The sequence below is a fragment of the Tyto alba genome, unplaced genomic scaffold, assembly GCF_018691265.1.
Source record: "Tyto alba isolate M040663 unplaced genomic scaffold, T.alba_DEE_v4.0 Super-Scaffold_23, whole genome shotgun sequence".
Lineage (NCBI taxonomy): Eukaryota > Metazoa > Chordata > Aves > Strigiformes > Tytonidae > Tyto > Tyto alba.
Window position 1 is genome coordinate 20,337,350 of NW_024881297.1, and position 22,481 is coordinate 20,359,830.

The window sequence follows — 22,481 nt, forward strand, 5'->3', positions numbered from 1 at the left end:
CATCTACCTGCTGCCCTGAGGGCGCCGGGCCCAGGTCAGCCGCCGCCGGGGAGCGGGTGCGTTCGGGCCGGCTCTCGGCGGGGCGGGGCGGGGCGGCCCTGGGCTCCCACCCGCCCGTTGGGCGAGCGGTAGCGAGGGGGCGCCGCGCCGGGGCACCGCCGGGCCCGGGGCGGGCGGAGGGAGGGAGGGAGGAGCCCTTGCCCCCGCGCCGGGGCGCCCACGGGTGACCCGCTGCCAGGGGTGGAGAGAGGTGCTGGAGCTCCTGACAGCAGCTTTGGCTTTCCGAGCCTGGAGGGCCCTGGCAGCCGAGCTTCAGCAGGCCCGGAAAGCATAGATGCCTCCGAAGAAACATAAAGCTCATTCCAAACAACTAGGAGCATGATTTTTAATTTTTTTTTTTTTTTTTTTTTTTACAAAAAACTCTAGTGTCAGTCCTTGGGTCAGAAAGCACGCCTAATGCTTTCATGATTGCTGTATCTTCCAAAAGACTGTATAGCACCACAAAAGTAACCAGACTTTTTATTTTCTCTGTAGAGCCACTCTGATCACAGGATGCACCTTATGGAAACAAGCAGTGGAAGAGAAGGACCATTTGTGCAGTATAAACAACTGGGAACGCGACTCCACTTGCATCAGTGCAAGAAATATATAGATAGATATATACACATGCACTGTATCATAATGTATTTCTGGCTGTATCACAAATATTGCAGGTTTTTACCCGTGTCCTGTTTCTGTGTTGTAAACTGTGCCTAAAAGGTCATGTAAGACAGCTTGACTGTGCTTTTGTAATTAGTGCCTAAAGGTTTGTTAAGCAGAAATGAAAATATGCACCATTTGAATAAAATCGACTGAAAGGACAGTGTAGAATGGCTGAGAATAAATTGTAGCTCTTACATAGTCTGAAGTTGGATCTCTTTCCCTCAATAGATGAAGCTTACTCTGCTGTTCTGCTTTCAAAAACTTTATCATGAGGGTTTAATGCTGTGTTTTTCTATTATACCGTTGTCTCGTTATACCACAGCATGTATGCAATTCTCACGTCAGCAGTTACTCTGCCTTCTGAAACATGCCCATGTTTGACAGCAGTAGCAGCCTCTTGGCCTCACGTACTAATTTGGATAAAACCAGTTGTGATTTCATTGCTCTAAACAGTGAAGAAGCGAGCTTGCAAAACCAGCCTTCTTGAATAGCCAGCAGGTTACGTGTATGGAACCCTCTCCCATAGTGACTGGAAATAGACAGTAATAGCTAAGTAATGGTTTCAGCTTCCCTGTGCTCCGTCAAAGTTTTCTCTTATCTCACTACAGTGAGACTTTACAAACTGTTAAATCAAGGAGTCTCTTGCATTCTCAGGAGAAAGAAAATGAAGTACGGGGAGTAGGTTTTTCACCTGATGAGGTTTCCAGGAAGACAATCTGCAACTACTGCTGTAGGGGGTTTAGTCTTGAATATTTTCCCCTTGTGAATATTAGTTTCTAATTCTGAGAAGTACAATTCATGGTTGTTGATTTTATTTCAGGATTAAGTATAATGAAATAACTACATTTCAGAGACTTTGAAGTGTAGAGTGTTTCAGTGTCTTCTAACAGTAAATAAAAACAGCTTATTAGGATAAATAGTATTTGGGATGGAAAAGTGGGCATATGCTATCTTTCTCACTTTTTTTTTCATTGCTAAAGACAATTCTTCCATTGACAGTGGCTTTCTTTATATGTCAGACCTATGCTTTAAGAACTGAGATGCCTTTAGCTGCTAGCATTTATGATCTTGGCTGCTGGCACCTACAAAATTGGTCAGTGGTTTCAGAGTTCTTGACTCACTGGGCAGAGGAGCACTGAACTGTGATTGCATTCTCACAAATAGAAAGATGGGGTTTCCAGTTTTTCAAATGAAGCTATTATAGAGGCAAGTTCAAAATTAGCTTGTTGGATTTTTCCTCCTCTAACATGATTTCACCAGGGAAATCTCAAGCGAACAACCTCTTGGGGAAGCACTGTAATGTTGCTCCATTTCTCTTCTGGTAAGAAAAACAAGTAAGACTCAGCCTTAATAGCCTTCAGCATGTTAAAAGAAATGTCAAGGTATCTTCTAGTAATTTAGTGTTCTCCTTTAGCCAAATGTGACATACAAGGTTTTACTTACCTCAGAAAACTTAAAGCCAACAAAATGCTGGCTTGTGATACATTGGGCTCAAGTTATTTCATATGCTTCTGGAGCACATGAATACATCCATCAAGGCAAATTTTACTTACCCCTTACAACGCAAAGATAGTAAGAAAGACAGCTCATGTAACCAATCATGACTTAAGTCTGTGGGATTATGGTATTAGAATTGCTTTATGCATTTCATGGGTATTTAGAAAGCTAAATAGATTTAAAAGCTAAAAAAAAAGCTAAACAGCTTTATAAAATAATTTAGAAGATTAATTTTGCTATTCAGAAAAGGTAACTGAACCACCATTTCTGCAAAACTTTCAACCACGAATAGCAGTATTATCTGTCACTGTTTAAAAATGTAGTTCTGGAAAGCCAACTTTTTTTTTTTTTTTAAATGTGGAGTACAAAAAGAACAGAAGACAAAGATACTTTAAATTTTTATCTGGTAGTTTGAACAAGCAGAACTTTGCAAGAAAATAATTCTAAAGACTGAAAAATATATTAATTACAATACTTGTTATTGTCTTTAACTGTTACAAAAATTGTCTAGGCTCTTATACAAATCTATAGTCAGAAGGAACATGTATAAAAAAATAAATAGGCACCCTAGGTAAGTTAAAACAAGTTATCACATATTAGCAAATATTACATACATACATATAGAGAGTGCAGAGTCAAATATAAAAACAAAGGTGCCTTGATTAGCTGTCTATTTACTATAATTAAATACCTGGTAAACATGGGTCACATAGAAATTTGTCTGATAAGATTGTTTCAAGCAAAGTAAGGAGACTGAAGTACACCTAGATTACTGCAGCTGCTTTAAAATTAAGTTTACCAGTTGTGCTTATTGGAAGCCAAATTCATTGGTATCAGTAATAGGCATTCATATTGCTCACTGTACAGAAGTATGAACATTGCTATGCATGTTTAAAAATAAGTGTTTTAACATCATTCACAGTTGTTGCTGTGCTATTAATACATAAAAATACTGTCATTTCAAATACAAGATTTTTGCAAAACATTTTACAAATTATACATTATTTACAAATTCCAATAATCTTTGTTTTACACAAGTATTAGAAGACAGTTTTACTTAACTGAGTATGTATATTATGTAACATTGCTAGATGAACTAGAAAAGTTTAATTTACAGGCTCTGAAATCTCAAAAATCTTACTATTAGGAATCTTCCAAGTTCCTATGTTTTCAGGGTTGTTCTTCTGTATTCAACTGATTTTCTTACAAAAGGATAATTTTTGAGTTGTTGTTTACCAGAAGCCATACCTAAACATGCATAATTATTTGCACTACAAATTCTAGAATTTTTTTCCCAAGTGCTACAACAAATTTTGATCACGAAGGTAGAAATAAGATTAATCTGAGATACCTGGTTTGTTGCATATATGTTCCAGTTCTACTGTAAACTACGTGTAGTTGAAAAAAAAAAACAAAACAAAAAGAAACAAAAAACAAGCTGACCTGGACACAGATAACCAAAACTATTGTTTAAATGTATACCTTGTATAATAGTGCTAAACAATTGCCAACATTTGTTTGAAGCACTAAAACTCACATAAGGTTTATAAATATAAAAAAAGCCTTTTTGACTACCACTGCATGTATAACCAAAAGTGTTTGTTATGCGTATTTAAACTTCTTGCATTATTTTCATAACTAAAAGGCATTGATGTTTAGCAGTAATCAGCAGCACCCCAAGTTAACACTCTCATATGAATAATGACAAAGTTTAGCCTTTTTGGATTGTGTCAGGCTTTGCTGACATTAATTTTAAATTACACATTGTTCAGTGTTACGATAAGAGTGAAACAGAACTCTAAGCCCCTGCCTCTGACATCACAAGACAGTGTGGGTCATTTGAAACACTCAGGGCTGCCATGAAGGTGAAATCCTGTTTGCCTTTTTTTCTCCAGGCCTCACTGGACTGCGTGCAGGGCCTCAGCACTCGCTAGATAGTTCTGTGCACTGATTTAACTAACCAAATAAAAGCCAAATAAATCCTCCTCTTTGTTACTGAAATAAATCAGGTTAACAAAAGATGCGGTAAATGCCAGAGCTGCCGAAATGCAGGGCAGACTGCTAGAGCAGAGAAAGAGAGGAACCACTTCTCATGCCCCCCCTTAGCCACCGCAGCCCAAATGGCTGCAGGTTCAGTCAGCCTGATCTGCTAATACGGAACGTGTCCATGTGTAGGACTGCTCCAAATAGGAAAAAACGTTGTCAGTAAAATCAAATGTCTGATCCCCATGAAACATTGCTCAAAATGTCAAGCTGAAAAAAGAAACAAAATTCAATAAATAGCAGCATTGGCTTTGCATGCAATTGCAGAATACATCAGAACTGACCATAAGTAGCAAAGATATCTAAAACCTTAAAAAATTAATCTTTCATAGTTGCATGATAACACTCTATTTTAAAATTAGCATCCTATTCTGCTATAACAGTTTATAGCTTATGTGGTTAAATTGAATTTTAATAAGTTAAAGTATATAGCTTATAGGGTGAGCAAATCTGATAAATGTCTTTTAAAACGTATACTAACATAGAGCAGATATATTAATAAGACAGTCTATTACTGCAGTTTACTTGAATTCCCTTTGAAAGTCTTATTTACCACTTGCAAACCAGAACTGGTTTTCAAGAATTGTTATTATTAAGGCTTTTCAAATAAAAGGTTAGAAATTCTCTGGGTAAACTTGCGTTAAAGACACTTGAAGGTTTGTGAAAGCACAGACTCTCAGAGAAGTCAGTTGAAAAAACCCATGTCACCTCCTTCTATTTATCAGGACAAATACTGCTCTATTATAACTACATTTACTGCATTATATATGATAATATGTTTATTCCTTTTGTTAGTCTAACTATGTAGTGACCAGTCTGAAGGAACACTTGAACAGCAACTAATTAAATCTTCTTACAAAATGAGTAACATCTGGTTGATCCCACTGCTGTAAGATGCATACACCCAAAGGGACCATTTTTAAAATAAACTGTAGAAGACGAGTAACAGAGGTAAGCATTAAGGCAACTAGAGTAACAAATCAAAGAACCTTAAGTTTAGCACCTCTTCTCCTCTGTTCCCCTCTATTTGCATATTCATTTAAACAGTCGTATCTCCTAAGCAAAGTACAGTCACCTGGGTACCTAGTTATCACACACACACACAGATTCAAGGCTTGTGCCCATGAAATGCAGAAGTCAGATCCAGGTTAATTTTATTATTTCTTTTAAGAATCTATCTACTGCAGTGTATGCCTTCTACATTTGCCTTGTACCTTTGCTCAGGCGTGGGATGCCTGGGCTCAAGAGCAGTATGGTATGTAGCATTCAGCTCTACTCCAGCTGACGGAGGATGCTTTTCTCTGTGAAAGCTTCCACTGTCTGTAAAATACAGCTTGGGTCTCTGATGATATTTCATCCTGTATGTGTCAGTCATACAACTATCTACTGAAAAATAAGTCGTTAAGGATACACTATCATTTCCATCCACATAGCCAGCACTTGGTCCCGTATGACGAGATCCTTTTTTTAAAAAGTTTTCAGACACAGTCCAAAAGTCATTAACTGATAAACAAGGTGGAGAATCCGGTTTATGAACAAACAGTTCATTCCCTTGAAACGGCTCTTTAAGCCTTTGTTCGTTTGTAAATATGCTCCCTTCAGAAGCCGGTTTTATGGGTGTACCTGTCTGCCTTAATGGATTATTTTGCAACACTTCTGTTGATTTTACATCAGCTGCTGAGTTACTTTCTGATCCTGGCAAAGTATTCAGAACATACTTCTTTGGGGGTAAAGGGGGAGGAAGATTCTGGTACACTGCTTCGGGAACCCAAAGAGCATCCACCCTCCGGAGTGGGTGCCCAGCATGCTCACTGGGAGGGGGAAGCACCATGGGCCTTTCCGCCAGGTTCTGTGGCACACAGGGTGACAACCCCACCTTGGGACCAAATGTTCTTGCGTGATGAGACTGCGGCTGGGCAAAGGAGTGAAAGTCATTGTTAATTGGTTTCCTTACACAGACATTTTCTGTATAGGAGTGGGATACACCATCAGCACAATATACGGACACATTCAGCTTCTCAAACTTGTCTGGATTAAGCCACTCTGAAGAATTCTGTTCGTTTGCCTTGTTCCTACTTTCTGACTTAACAATGTCTTTAAGAACTGGCTGTAGAGCTGATGATGGGAAAAGTTTCCTATTGGTCTCGGTCATTTCAGCTCTGAAATACAAAAACACACAGAATGTAAGTATCCATAAAAACATAAGGAAAAGCTCATATAACCCAAGGATTTTTTTCAAAGACAGCCTTGGTAACACTGCTTAAATATTCAAACTGACTAGAGAATTTGGGTCTCCTTCACATACAACCATTTGATTAAAAGTTGTATTAACTCACTCCAAGGTTTCTTTCGTTTGAAATGTAAAGTGACCCAAAAAAAAAATCTCTGCAAGAGATTGAGTATCTGTAAGGTAAGATAAATTCCTTCAACATTCAGGATTATGTCAAACATGACCTCTGCTCTCTTCTAAGCATCCCTGTGACACTCAGTCTGATACATCCACTTCTCAAATACTAGATGTTAATTTTGGGTGCTAAATTTGTATTTGGATTCTTGATTTTCAGGAGGTATTGAGCACTTCAAATTAGAAACAACAGATATATAGCAGCACCTTCCAAGCAGAAGTTACCTCTTTCTCCCCTTCCAGCCAAACTTTTCAAAACTTTATGGGTTTATTGCACTAACCATGAATTGGTTAACAACTGCCTGTTGTAGTATACGAATTCAAAACAGAAAACTATTAAAAACATTTGTTTTAAATCATCTTACCAGACCAATGTAAGCTATTTGGTTCCACTGACAGCATCAAAATTAAAATCACTGCCTGCTGTAGTATACAAATTCAGAAGAGAAAAACATTAAACCCCTTTGCTCTGGCAAGCTGGTTCAAAACAATTAAGCAGCTATTTGAGTCCACTGACAGCATCAACATTAAAATAAAGACAGAGAGCATTTAGCCATATCAGTTATGTAAAATACAAAAGGTATTGTGTATCAAAAATATTCAATACCTTAACTTTTACATGCTTAATATTGATTACTATCACATAACAGAACTCAGTATTTCTTAAATGATTACATAGTAAATTAATGCCAGTATTAGTTACCTCTTTACTGGAGGACTGGGCACCTGCAAATGTAATTCTGTTGGGAAATAAACGTGAGGTCTGTAGTTAATGTCTGAATTGTTCTGGTCTTTCTTGAATTCTGGGGGTAGAAAAAAAATTATTTCAAAATAAGCAGAAGTTTGTTTCTTTGCTTTTTGTTTGTTTGGTGGTTTTGGATTGTTTGGGGTTTTTTTTGTAAGGTTACCAGAAAATAGGTGATTACCACAATTTTGAAGTCCTATAGACATGTTTTCAAGATCATCTTAACATTTCATCTAATTAAAAGCACATTTTCAAAAGCAGCTTTTTATAAAAGCATGTTTATTCAAACATCCCAAGTAATTTAAATTACAAAATAAAAACTATTTGTGATTTATGAAATTTCACATCATGTAATAATAATTAAATGGAATTAATACTGTAGGGACTGGTGGGTGTTTTATGTTTGGGGTTTTTTTGTTTGTTTGTTTTTTGTTTGTTTTGGTTTGGGTTTTTGTTTGTTTGTGGGTGGTTTGGTGTGGTGTTTGTTTTTTGTTTTGTTTTTGTTTTTTTTTTCCTTCGAGAAATGCATTATGCATTCTTGGAAACAGATTTAAAAACTTAGAGCAAACTGTACAGTTCATAGAGATGCTGAGCAGACAGAGCACTCTCAGTCATGTGCCCTAACCACATAACTCAAGAACCCCTGGGCTAGCATTACTACACTCACACTCTAGGAGCTCCTTTTATTCACATGCAAAGGCAAAGAATCATTCTTTAAAAATACACAATTTCTGAACAATGCAGCTCTTAGCTAACAGTAAATAAAGGAAGCAGTGAAGTATCCATGTCAAGACCACATAGAATAAAACATGCTTTTGAAAAGTGACAAGCAACAGTCTATTTGTTCAGAGATAGATTCAAAAAGTCTTCCTAATGTGCTAATTGGCACATTATAATCAGTCATCTGCTCTGAAGCCAAAGAAAGTTTTATTTTGTGGATGTACTGACTACATTCATATAACTACTACACCTATTTCAGAAAAAAACAGGAATGAAATTCAAAGAAGGCATCATACATTGCCTGATTTCTAGCAGAATAATCTCAAACTTTGATAATAATCAACTATATTATTATTAATATAATAATGATAATAATAATCAAACATTGATAATTTCCAATGGGATAACATAGGCTGTCCCATACTTCCTTCAACAAAAGCTACAGGAATTCTGTAATCTTACCAAGATAAAATATTTTTTAATTCACTTGTTATTTCCCCAGGTTTAAATAAGTCTTCGACCTTTTGACTTGTGAACATATGAGTCAAAAACCCAACAGAAAAGAACTGAACTAAAAACTCTGGGTAATGCTGTTGGGTGACACTTATGTTGAGGGTCAATATCTGCTCTATCTTTAATTGATGAAAGACTAAAGAGACAAAATCTTTGGCAAACACAGGTTGTGCTGTATGCTGTTTAGCCTCTACAGGAGAGAAAGCCCCCATATGGCTCTGCTTTGAGCCTCAACATGAAAAAAAAATTAGTAAAAAAAAAAAAAATCTTACTATTCCAACATGATAAACAATGCCACAACCTTAGAAAGAATACTTATGGCAAACATAGTTATCGAATGAGCTCGTGTGACACTGGCAAGGGACAAGTAATTAACCTGAAAGTTCAAAACTGCTCTAGGGGGCCATGGTAGCAGAGCTAACTAACACTGGGGTAATATTTAAAACAGAAAACATGTAATTTTGCTACAGACTTTAATGAACTGTAAATTGCTTTACAGAAAAAAAAAGCATGGGCTCTGACACATTATTTCCTGTGAATATTTCCATTTCAGTATTTAATCTCAGTCCCAACATCAGGATACAGTCCTAAGAATGAATCAGTTAAATAATTTGCTAGATTAACAGTGTCTGATGTTAGCGTTTAACTTTCAGACTTTGAATATATCAATTTTTATACAAGAGCACATTTGCTTAAAAATTGCAAATAAATCGCCCATACAACTCCTCTTTAATTCCCCAAACTGTCTGATGTGAAAATTACAGATTTTAATTTTTTAATTTTTACTCCAAGCCAAACTCCTAAGGAATTAGCACATTCATCAGTATCACAAATCGGTCAGGAGGCGGCAGCAAAAGTTAATAAACTGTGACCTTGGCATGACCACAGCACTCGTTCAGCCAAAACTGCTCAGCGATACCAGGTGGTTTGTGCCTTCAGAATTCCAGCTAACTTAAAAATAGATGTGTTATTTTCTCTTCTGCTGACAGGATACCCATGCATGGTTAAAACCAGACACTGACTCGATTGGGAATTTTGGCTCTATGTTCTTTATAAACCTAAATATGGGACGCGTAAGCACTGAGCTCAGCTGGAGACTGACATCCTTATCAATGGGTCATAATAAGCTTACCAAAAAATTAAATGTAACTATTTTCTGACATTCAAACCAGTTTACTTTTAATATTTATGAACATCTATTTTCACATCTGAATAGCCAATCTAATCTAGGTTTTCAAAAGATTGATTTTATTCTGTAGCCAACAGCTATGACAGACAAATTCTCTAAAATCTCCACTTACACATAAAGACCATTTGGAATTGCCTGCAAAACCCAATTTGTGAGGGGGGGAGGGGCAGGGAAGAGAGAGAAAATAGAAAAAAAAAAAACAAACAAAAAGAGCCACATTAAATTGAATTTCCTTATAATGTGTTTAAGCTTCATGGTTTGTGTACTTTTGATTACCTGATTTTTTATATCTTTATTTTTTTAATTGTCAATAAAAAAACAAGGTGTAATACTTTTTGTAACAAGTACTGTGGCAAATTCTCCTCTCTGAACCCAGACATTTTTCTGCGTTCAGCTAAAATGACAGATGAACTCACTGGAAGCTTTGGAAATGTGGAACAACAACACAGTCCCAGTCAAGAAGGTAAATATGTTATAACTTGTCCACAACACAATATTATTTCTTAAAAACAGTGACCATCTTCAGAAAAAAAAAAATTCTTGTATTAAAGAAATTGTCCTTTTGGAAGAACATTCAGTTGCAAAACATTTCTTATATATTAATGAGTGGACTTTTTTCCATGGCTTTAAACACCTGGAAAAAATACAGTTCCACTGTTGTTTTTTTTTGGGGGTGGTACATACTTGCATATGTGTGAGAGCAAGTTGACAAAACACTAGCTATTACCTTCCCTTCATTCACATCTGCCCACCTCAAGAAGATTATCAGGTCTTTGTTTTAAATTCAATCCTGAACCTCTGCATCATCTATTTTCAATTGCAAACTTCTCACATTATTAAAGTTAATTACAAATGTGAGACTGCTTTACATTTCAATCTTCATGGGCTACTTGACTACATTTGGAAATCTTGAAAGTTTAGGGTTTGTTCTGTTTTGAAACCAAAATCCTTAACCTGTCATTTAAAGACACTCCAGAAAAGTGTTTGTTTCTCTTTTGTGTTAAGTAAATTACATAGCTACATGCTTTAACTAACTACTCATTTCTTCAAATATGACAGTCACATATTGACTGCACCATAAGAACAAATGGATTTTCTTAGGTATAGTTGCATATTTTAAAATTATTACTATCAATGTATGGATTTCCTAAAGAAGATGAGTTCTCTTTTTCAGAATTAAGGTTGGTTTGTGGGGTTTTCTGAAGTGACACGTAAACAAAAGCAATTTGGATTCTTCTTTACATAATCACCAGAGCTCCAGAATGATTCTAGATTTCAGCGGGAGTTGTCTCATTCTATTGAATAATTATTAACGGGAAACTAAATGGGAAAACCTCTGGATTGGTAATATTACAAACACTGCTTTGCATTTATTTACAAACGGAAGCAATTGTTAATTTAGGGCATTGATTCCAGTACATCCTTTTTTGACATCACTGAACAAGCAGTTTTTAATACTGCATCTTAAACAGGAGGCCATCAAGCACTTGGCCAATTTTAATCATAGTGCTTATTCTACTGACAGTTTAGTTTCAAGAACAAAGTGCTCTGACCTTTAGGGTGGGGGGAAGTGGAGAAGGGGAGGAATCTAGAAAACAGGGCTTCTACATTTCCCGCCCCCCTTAACTCTCCCACCAGTAATGCCTTTTATTGAAACTGTCAGGAATAGCAATTTCATGAAGACATCTGTGCCTTAGGAATCAGAGAGGGTTGTCATGAAAGCCACTAAAACCCGCTTATGACTGAAAATGTTTAAAAGTAGCTAGCACACAAACTGTTCTGAAAATTCATTACAAAAATTCTATGTCCCTTTCCAACTTCCAAGAATTACAGTCATCTTTCTTCAACTTGAAGAACATGAGGTTGGAAATTTTGCCCTCATACTGTTCATGTCATGTTCTTTATAAACAAACAAAAAAGTGAACCTCCGCAGTTCATCAAGTTCAAACTTCATAAACACTAACTCTTTAATATAATTTAAGAATACTACAGCTGCTTATTTAACATTCATATTTTCATGCCAAAATTTGATCACACGGATTAAAGATTAGCCTTGCGAGACATTTGTTTCAACATTACAGTTATCTACTGCCTACTACCAGTGAAAGCAGCAGCCATTTGATCTGCATAACCACTGCGTGATCCAATGTTACTATCTTTATAATCCTCTAACAATAAGTTTATTTTTGTAAGTCAGGAACAGAATTCCTCAACTGCTGAACAGCAGCCTTATTCAGCTCCAGTTAAAAATGAGGAACTTGTAAAGCACATATATACAAATGGTGGGCATAACTAGACGTCCAACGTTATTTCCATAAGAAGTTTTACACACAAAAACCCCACCCTGAGATATTTTTTCAAGTTGCCATGAAAGGCTAACAAAGATTTCTTACATTCCATTCCTCTCTCAAAAAGGACTAGGCATTTTTTTCTTAAAGTACTATTTTCCGGGAGTCTGTTTTATATTTACCTACTGATTCATGTCTTGTTCATAATATTCAGAGACATTAATATAAGGCAATACAACTGATAGTTGTAAATGACTACTATTGTCCTTGCTAGAGGTGTCCTGACACACTTTATAGACAACAAAACTGAGTCTAAATAAATCTTTAACCGCACAAACATGTGAAATGATCAAATTCTTCAGCTATCTTTTCAGTCTGTTAATCACTTCCACTAAAAGTTACTTTCCAAAACATGCACACGAGAGAACTTCACATTTGATTTATCATACATACATTTTTGATATTAAGCTATTCACAAGTTAGTTACTGAATTAGAATAACTGAACAGATGGGATCTTATCATCAACGTTTCATGATAAGTCCAAGGATCACTTGGAATTACTACACTTTTTTAAAGAAAATGTACAATGTATGTTGAAAGCTTTAAGTATACTTGAGTACAGTACACGGTCCTCTCCAGACAATACTCATTACTAAGCTCAAACACTGTTTGAACCCACCTATTTTTCATTCTGACAGAGTCTTTTATGTATTTTTCACTGGTGTTTTTTTCCTTTTTGCTATCCAAGTGTGTTGGGTTTCTTTCCCCACTATATATGGTAAATATATGATACCACACTATATCATAAGTATAGTACAGTACAGAACTAAAGCAGAAAATGTCATGCAAAACCAGACCTTTGCATTCCATGCAACACGAATATTGTGTTTGGAAACAAACATCAAGTTAGTTTTGATTCTACAACCAAAAAATAAATTGGAATAATGACAGAAAAGATGAGAGTGGTATGGCAAGCCCCTCTCCTTTTCCCCTCCCTGCCCCTTTAAGTCTTAGAAGAAACTATACCTTATTTGAAAATAAATATCAGAAGTATTAAAAAAAAAAAAAAAAAAAAAAAAAAACACATTTCCTGGGGAAGTGGTCTAATATTTATTGCATCTCTTTGTACAAGCCTCATTCCATTGTTCCAGCAACAGTAGATGATGATTTTGGCTGGCCTCATGATGACCTGTAATATTTATATGCCAAGGCATTTATCAACGTTATAAAAACCCAGCAGACATATTAGTATGTAGAAGGAAGTAGATTTCCTTATTACAAGTGCTTCTTCCTGATACCGCTTTATATCTTGAAGGAAAACAAATGATACCACAGTCCACCCAGACATTTTTTTTAAAATCTTCCTTAGTATCCAGCAAGAAAGCTCATAGAAATGCTTTCGGGGAAAAGAACATAGGGAGTGAACAAAATCATCATGGTTTTCCCCCCTTTTTTTTTTTTTTTTGTTTTGTTTTGGGTTTGGGTTTTTTTTTTGGGGGGGGGGGGGCAGGAGGGGGGAGGGAAGGGAAGTGGGCAGGGAAGGAACATGCACACATGCTAAAAACAAAACAAAACAACAACAAAAAAAAACACAGAGAAAAACACCCCAAAAAACAACAAAACCAAATGATTAAGCTGAGAAATATGTTCTCAGAGCAGAACAGAAGAAACAGAAATGGAGATTTACATTTAATCATTTCCACTGTATTAAAAAGAAAGCACCAATTAAAATAAATTATAGTGGATGTATTATGCCAGCATAGAGTCACTCAAAAAATACAGAATCCTAGAATAGTTTGGGTTGGAAGGGACCTTAAAGACCATCTAGTTCCCACCCCCTTGCCATGGGCAGGGCCCCCTTCCCCCAGCCCAGGCTGCTCCCAGCCCCGTCCAACCTGGCCTTGAACCCTTCCAGGGAGGGGGCAGCCACAGCTGCTCTGGGCACCCTGGGCCAGCGCCTCACCCCCCTCACAGGGAAGAATTTCTTCCTTAGATCTAATCTAAATCTGCCCCCTTTTAGTTTAAAACTGTTGCCCCTTGTCATGTCACTACAAGCCTTGTTAAAATCACTAATACCAATGAATGATTGTGGTTTTGGTTCTTGTACAGAGAACATACACCAGCCAGAATCAGTTACGCACTGGACACTTCCTGAGGAGCTGGTGCTATAGGACATGCACAAGGAAGGAAAACCGTTCTATCAACCTATAAAGAAAATACTTTGTAACAAAACACACCACCAGAGGAAGACTGTGGCAAGAGGAATCATTGTATCCCAATCATTTAACAATTTGTAATGAAGTTGTGGCCTCCCAAAACGATTCTTATATTTTCCACACCAAAATACCATATTTAAAATAGATCAAGCACTACAAAAAAAATCACCTAGCCTGTTACTTTGTGCTAGAGGTCACATGAAAAAACTGTTTGGGAGATATGTCATGCTTTTACATGACTTGGCACACAGCTGAGCACTGCCACTGGTGTCTGAAAGGAGATGCTATGAACAGGTAAACTCGCAGCATGCATATTCATGACCTGGCACAGAAATAAGGAACTACTACTGCTGCTACTGCCATAACACAAACAATTTTCTTCACATGATGGTGGAGTACTGGGAAAAAAAACAACCCCTCTAGCTGGGAATACATTTACACTGTACATTTGCTCTACAAGAAAGCAAAGAAACTGAATAAATTAAGGTGCTTTGTGGAACAGAATGCTTCAAATGCCCCTGAAAAAAAATGATACAGTTACTGAACTGCTGCTCCATCACATTTCCACCAAAATGTAACAATGATGGATAAGAACACTTTCCATCTTTATCCAGTCTAACCTACTGAAAAGGTTAAAAAATGTAAAAAAAAAAAACAAAGTCGGGAATTCACTGTGGAAAAAAAAAAGAAAACAAAACACAAAACAGATTTCTTCTGTCATTTTAAAGAGTACACAGAATCAGCAAGAGAGCTCTCTACTGAAAAAAGTATATAAAAAACCCTAACATTGTGGCCAAAATAGCCACAAATTTCATGCCAATTTTCTTCTAATCCACCAAAATACAGTCAACCTGATACACAAATTGTCTAACTTTTAAATATCCGGTTATGGCTTCTAAAATAAAAATAGATTTTAAAAAATAATGATAAATTGTATATATATTTTTAAATGTTATGAACTATCATGACATTAACTTATGCAGCACAATTATAAAAAACAAACTCTGAAGTTCATCAAATCTAATCAGAAATCTGTCCATCTCTTGTGTGATATTAGTAAGTTAGTATTAAAACTTTGGTACATTTATATTATTTTTAGAAAACGTATTTTTCTTTATACAAGTTAGGGTTCTTACCATAAAAGTTTCTGTTCTGCTGGGATACTGAATGTAACACATTGTCAGCTTTTTTGGTTGACAAGTTCTGTTCGCTGTAAAAGAAGCATACATGTAATGTGAAGGCTTACCCTACTGATGTATGATCACAAACTTTATTACCTTGAGTGCATACAAGAGTAAAACCTTTGCCTATGTGAAACTGACTCGTTATCATCACTGTCACATGTTTTACTAATACACACACTTTACAAACAATACATGAGATAGTAGGGGTGGCCCTTTAATACTTTTAACACCACTCCACACAGGCTGTGCTGATGCAGAGAAATTTAGGATGACCTGAATCCTTTAATATGGACAGACAAAAAATATACAGTTTGTGAGGATGGTGTTTCCAGTTTGTTCTGGAGACTGGACGCCCACTCATCCCAGACATACTGTAGAGTACAACAGCAGGATGCCTAATACACAGCATGTAAAAAGCAAATTTTCTTGATCTTAATATCACATCAGCCTGCTTAATAAAGACAATTGGTTCCCAAGGTTATTAACAATAGAAAAATGATGTGTCACCTGTGAGAAAGAACTACCAACTGCATTTTTTCTCATTGTAAACTAAATAATTTAATAAAATTTTTAAGAAGTGCTTATTAACAGAGATCACCAAGAAAGCATGACAGTTTTGAATACCAGTTTTTGGTAGTGATTTTCAAATGGGTCGGATACCACTGGTCATCTAATTTAATTAATTTGTAGGATTTACCTAAAATTGCCACTTAAGTGCAGCAAAAGAATACTACCCATGTAGTACTGTATGGTTTCCAATTTAGCATCAGTATCACCCATGTCTGAAACAAACACATTTTTCAGTGTTAATAGTTTACACTGAGTATTTCGAAGTTAAACACATAAACTTGTCATGGTCAGATGCTGCTAAGTTTTCTAAAAATGCAAAAATCTCATCAATGTCAATATCTTAAGTACATATAACCTGTTAGCTAACATTGTAGCTTATCAATTTTCCTAGTTTGACATTTCGCTATTCATTAATGTTTGTGACAACAAACATCATTCTTCTAAGTTATCATTGCCACTTGGTCTTTCATTCATAGGGATTTTAATCAAAAACCTTTTTCAAAAACTGCACTATTACAGCAGCAAACACAAGAGGAGAAAAAAATAAAGTTAAAAAAAAAAATCAGCAGATATAATAAATCTTGCTGGTTTAGTTAAATAAAAAGCATGCCTTACCAATCCAAATAGGGAGTTGACAAACACCCTGCCAGTTCCTTCCTTCTTCAACAGTAAAGGCAGGGAAGAAGATATACAGTGGCAATTTTTTCAATTAATTAAGAAAAAAAAAAAAAAAGACTTGTTATTGAAAGTACAGGAAAGCAAGAAAAATATGGACAGAAACAGGAAGAATGGAGAAAGAACCTAACAGAAAATAAAACACAAAGCAATATTTTCCACCTTCTAAAAATCTTTCAAGTAATTAATATTTTTTTGGTTTTTTACGAGGCAAAGTCTGAAAAGTTTGAAGGGAACTAGTGGGCATTGCCAGTCAATTCTAGTTATTAGTCATATAAAATCCTTCTGAAAGTCCAAAGTAGTAATTTGTATTTTGATAAAAAACTTTTTTTTTTCTTTGACAAGTATTTAAACAACAGTGTAAGCAGATTCTTAATGAACTAAGTTGTTTTAAATTTATCATCTTCTCTCTCATAAGAAGATACATGCAGCATTTGCTCATCCCATTATCACTTGGGCATGTTTAAAAATGAGGCATGGTTCTTACTGTAGAAATCACTGTTCAAGACAGCTGTAAACACTGAAAATATAAACATGTCTTGGAGTAGCTTTACACATATTTATATCATTATCCAATAAAAAGCCCATGAGGTTTTTGTATAGTGGGGTTTTGTACAGTTTGTTGGGAGGGGAAAGGCAGAAGAGGGGCAGAGGAAAAGAGGTTAATAGATAAAGGCATGGGGTAAAAAGTGTTTTTTAATGGGAAGTGGACATCACAGTCATAATCTCCAAGTTCAGTAAGTCCACAAAGCAGCCAGATACAACAGGCCAAAAAGAATACACTTACAAAATACCACTCTATCTGCTGTCATCTTTCATAAGCATCTGCTACCAGCTACTGGTATAGACTGAATGAATATTAGATGAACCTTTGGCCCTATCCTGGCATAGGCATTTTTATGTCCTTATTTATGCTTCTATATACAAAATAAAGTAATTCTGTAGGAAATTAAAAACTAAGCAAATTACTTATCTACTTTCTTGCAGTTCCAAAATAATTAAAGACATTTAAATTCATACAGAAGCTGTATATGTTTTAAATAATAATAATAAAAAAAAGTTATGATAACTTGCTACAATACTTTATGAAATAAGTTTTAAAATTTTATATCTCTGATTAGCGAAGTCAGAGCCTTTTTATTTCCTGGCATTTGCTATTATCCACCCCTGTATAATAACTTTTCATGAAAATAGTGTCCAAAAATTCACTCAAATATAGCAATCATTTGTGACTAGGCTTGGTCTCATAACTGTGTGCTTCCATTTTATGGATATAAACAAGATTCGAAAGAATTGTATGGGTTGTAGTATGAACTACATTCCACAATTTAAGACATAGAATACAGAAAACTGCATGTGGAAGGCTGGTAACTACATTTCACAGCACTGCATAATCATTAAAGTTGGAAAGAACCTCTTCAGATCATCCAGTCCATCCCTATCTTCCTCAAGGAGGGTCACCTACAGGGGGCTGCCCAGGACCACGTCCAATTGAGTTATGAGTATCTCCAGACAGACTCCACAATGTCTCTGGGCAACATACTTGTTACTAGCATCAATTCTTAGTAAGTTTAATAAAATTTAGCTACTAACCACATTTCTGGACAGTTTTAGTACTTTTACACTTTTCATCAAAGATTTCCTTCAAACAGGTCAATCCATTATCAAGTGACTGATATATATCTGAGCTGTTCTAGAACACCGAATTTCAGAACAATGACTAGTAACAGTATACAAGATTCACCTTCTGGTGTTCCCATCTCCTTGTCAGGGGCCTGTCTGTACATCTATTACAGATATGATTTATATAGACACTTGTATTCCATTACACACAGCAGTTACCCACAGTCTAAAAAACTTGTGACTAAAGAAGTGTAGCAATTATTTCAAATTAACACACCCTGCCCTTCAGCAGGGCTTAGCAGTTCTGGCTCAGCTCCGCTCGGTGCCTTTCAAGCAGAATTAGTGTTGCAGACTCAGAGTGCAGGTAAACTTAACACTTAATTGTCTGTACCCTTATTTCCAGATATGTTGCTAGCTTCCTACATATCTGACCTCAAGCACATAAAGTCCCAAACCTTTTTTTTTTGGAAACAACACATGAACACTAGAACAACTTATTTTTCTGTAAATACAATCTGTGTGAGTTCTAAGAGCATTAGCATTACCTGCAGGAAGCACTTTCTTTAACATTCTTGACATCTGCTGGATTGATTCCTTCAATAACAGGCGAGTCCGGATTTGCAGATCCATTGCTGATGTGATCACTGCTTTCATATCCAGATTCTGTCCTCTGAATTTGCCAGTTATCACCATGGATTTTTCTCTCTGTAAATCCTTTGCTTTTTTCAGCATTCCCTTTTCCCTCTGAATCCAGTGAACTTCGACTTCCTGTATCCTGTTTTGTTTCGTCTTCATATATAGTCATTAAACCTTTATGGATTTGGTTCTCTTTTGCCCAATGGTTAAGGCTTCGTTCCTTTTCATGCTTAGATTTACTGTTCAGATTTGCCTTGTGCTTTGGGCTATGCTGTTTTTTCTCAGTCTCACTGAAAATGCTGTCCACGTTTAGTGTCTCTCGCATAGGTTTCCAACCTTTACTTCTGCTTCTGCTGCTGCTACTTCCTTTGTCCCTAGAATCTTGACTGGTGTCTGTATCATAGCCAGTGACTCCATCAGTCCGGGTCCTAATCACTGGTTTCTCCCCAGCAGGAAAAGCTTCTGTTTTATTTGATCCAAGCACCTGTACAGAAAGCTTTGCTTGGTGGGGTGCGTTGTCATGTTTATAGGAGCCTCTCCCCTGGCTGCTGTATATGCGTTGATCAGCACAGGGTCTGAGTCCATTTCCAACTGGAGGAGACCCTGACTTAACATTGGAACGATCTTCCCCAATCAAATCTTAGAAGAAGAAGAAGAAAAAACCCCCAATCCATTAAAGCTCTCAATATTTAACTGATGTTGTTACAGTACTTATGTTTCTTACACTATCTCAATGAATTCAGTATGTATTTCAGAATAATGAAAACTGGGAAACTCTGATCTTACAGTGTGTTCTCTTAAAAGTGAAAAAAACCCTGCACAGCTAGAGGCTATTTAACCCATTGATTCTCTGGTCATATTCTTTAACATGTACCTCTTTGTCTCCCAGGCTCTTTTCTTGGTCCTCTGTCTGCATCTTTTCGTAAAGATGAGAAGTTTTTCATATCAGCAGCTCTCTGAGCACACTCTCTGGATATGTCCTTTAGCCTGTCCTTTTGATCGCTGTAACCTAACTTAGCTGCAAAAAAATACTTTTTGTCAAGGATCATTATTACAAAGTCATTCATCATCATAACACACATTTCTGTACCATAACATTTAGCTTTTAATATTAGTACTACTTTAAAAGACTAATGAATTACATTATGCAGATTAAGAAAATGAGATGTATAGTATAGATATAAATGTATAGGTATGTCCAAGGAGTCCTCTAAGTGGAGCTAATGAAATTAATCAAAGCAGTATTATGTCAAGCATGTCTTACAAACACATATTACTTGTTAAAATTGAATGCTCAAGCCATTTTCACAGCATATACTATTTACATCAGATTTTATGAACTATACTGAAAAAAATCAATCCAGATTTAATCTTGTCTAAATGTGAAGGTTTACTTTTATTAAAACAGTGGAGTCACTGTTTATGAAAACAAATTCCTCTATTCTGAAAAGGTATATACCGACCATTTTGAGCCATCACTCCAAAAAGAATTATCAAGCTAATCATTATCAGTTTTAAAAAGTCTAGGAATTCAACAACAAGACAGAGGACAAACACATTTCAAGATAAGGCAGCATCTCTCTGCCTGAGAAGTATGCGGGCTTCAAAGCAAAAGCACTGACAAGTAATGCAGAAGTCACTGCCTCATGTGACTTCTTATAGTTTGATTTGCTTGGTAACCTAATGTACAGATAGAACAGATTTTTAAACTTTTTTACTATTCTCTCCAAATATAAAGTCCATTAATATAGAAGACTACAAATAATGCTGCATATCACAATACTGTTGGGGAACAGTGTTCCTCAAATAGTCAATAATCCACAGACCCACATCATGTGCTCCTAAAGATCAATCAGCTTCAAGTTTCTAACATGCCTTTTAACTGATAATATGATTGGAAGGCACAATGATGATTGAGAAATCGATCAAAGCCTCAAGAGCCACTTTAGTGCAGCAATAATGAGAAGGAACTAAAAAAAAAAAAAAGCATTTACTCTTCTCCAGAAAAGTTAATATACCATGGCAGATATTACTTAAACGTTACTTGTTATTTACACTCATTCAAGTCAGTGATGGAATTCTTCCTTCAGAAATAGTTCTAGGCCAGAGGTTAGCACACACCTGAAATGCTATTGACTGAAATATTTCATAATAAAACACGTTTGGGTTTTCTTCCGAGGTGGGAATAAGGGGTAAGGAATACATACCTGGACCTCTACCACCACTAGCTTGAATATGGCTTCTACTGAATGCTGAATTATCTGGCTGAAGTTTTTTATTACTCCTTTGATTAGTGGGGTCTCCAATTCCATTCTCTTTCACATGGTCTGATTTAGGAGCAGAATGCTTTTCAAATCCTAGTAAATAGCATATATATCTTTAAATTAAGAAGCTTTTCATTTCTAAAGTTCTCAATATCTAAATTTAAGAAAACTTTTTAATTGTGGATTGAAAAAAAAAAAAAAACAAAAGAAAAACCTCACCACATTTCAATATGCTAGGCAATAAGGTTCTAAATATTTTTCATACCGCCATATTTATAGCAGTAGACTGTAGTAGAATAGGCTCTCAATTTTTTTCCTCCCTGAAGCAGTCTATATCCTATTGCTATTTGTTATGTGAAGAGGACTATGCCAAATTCAACTGACCTTTTATTTAATTTACTTGCATGTTATGTTTAACAACAAAAAAACCTCAAACCAACCAAAGACAGCAGTACAAACTACAGAACCAAAGGAATGAATTCTTACATAGAGACCTATGCTATACGAACCTTGCAGAAAAGTTTTCCTGCTCTGTGTGTATACGTGCTCCAAATATATCTCTGTATTTGTATGATGCTTTACTTAAAGTATCTTTTTATTGCATTTTTAAAAGTATTTTAAAAGTATCAATACACACATAAGAACATCCACACATATGATTTTCTTCTGAAATTACGGAAGTTATGTATAAAGTAGTTATGAACAATCTACAATAGAAAATCTTTTTTTCCCCCATTATCCACTAGTCTCAATTTGTATTCCCATATCAGACACAAAACAAACAGCTCTAATATTGAATATATATACTTATCTCTTCTTTTGAGACTCTTTAGATAATTATTTATGAAAGTATTTAAGAACAAAGCAGCTAATTCATTACCTGCTCCTTTATAATCCCAATTTCAGAAATATAGTTCATACTGTTATTAAAAAACCCCAAATGTATCTTAATTACCCAAGTCTTCCCCATTTCCTCCAGCTGCTTTGCATTGAGACCATTGAATAATCTGCTTTGGAGCATCTTCTGGAGATACAGCTGTGCCATCTGGGTTAGCATAAAATAGCAACAGTGGCTGAAAGTGACACCGAATACACCTGGAGACCACATCTTTCCATTTTGTGCCGATCTAAGAAAAAAAAACAAAATAACAAACCCCCAAAACTTTATCAACAGCATTGAACCCCATTATGGAAAGAATAATTTATTAAGC

General features: G+C 36.0%; 1 protein-coding gene across 3 annotated transcripts in view; it reads right to left on the bottom strand.

Moving 5' to 3' along the window:
* Positions 1-1,009: 1,009 nt before the first annotated feature.
* USP53 (ubiquitin specific peptidase 53) overlaps positions 1,010-22,481 on the bottom strand; it is a 41,239-nt gene continuing 19,767 nt past the window's right edge. For 2 of the 3 annotated variants that reach the window (XM_042796315.1, XM_032997709.2), the window contains 8 exons: positions 22,226-22,397; positions 21,214-21,363; positions 19,881-20,024; positions 18,916-19,645; positions 16,688-16,732; positions 15,455-15,528; positions 7,350-7,449; positions 1,010-6,401 (listed from right to left, as the gene is read on the bottom strand). In XM_042796315.1, the coding sequence (XP_042652249.1) occupies positions 5,417-6,401; positions 7,350-7,449; positions 15,455-15,528; positions 16,688-16,732; positions 18,916-19,645; positions 19,881-20,024; positions 21,214-21,363; positions 22,226-22,397 (2,400 nt within the window). In that variant the 3' untranslated portion in view covers positions 1,010-5,416. The remainder of the gene's footprint in view (positions 6,402-7,349; positions 7,450-15,454; positions 15,529-16,687; positions 16,733-18,915; positions 19,646-19,880; positions 20,025-21,213; positions 21,364-22,225; positions 22,398-22,481) is intronic. The other variant, XM_042796316.1, reaches the window with a different exon arrangement.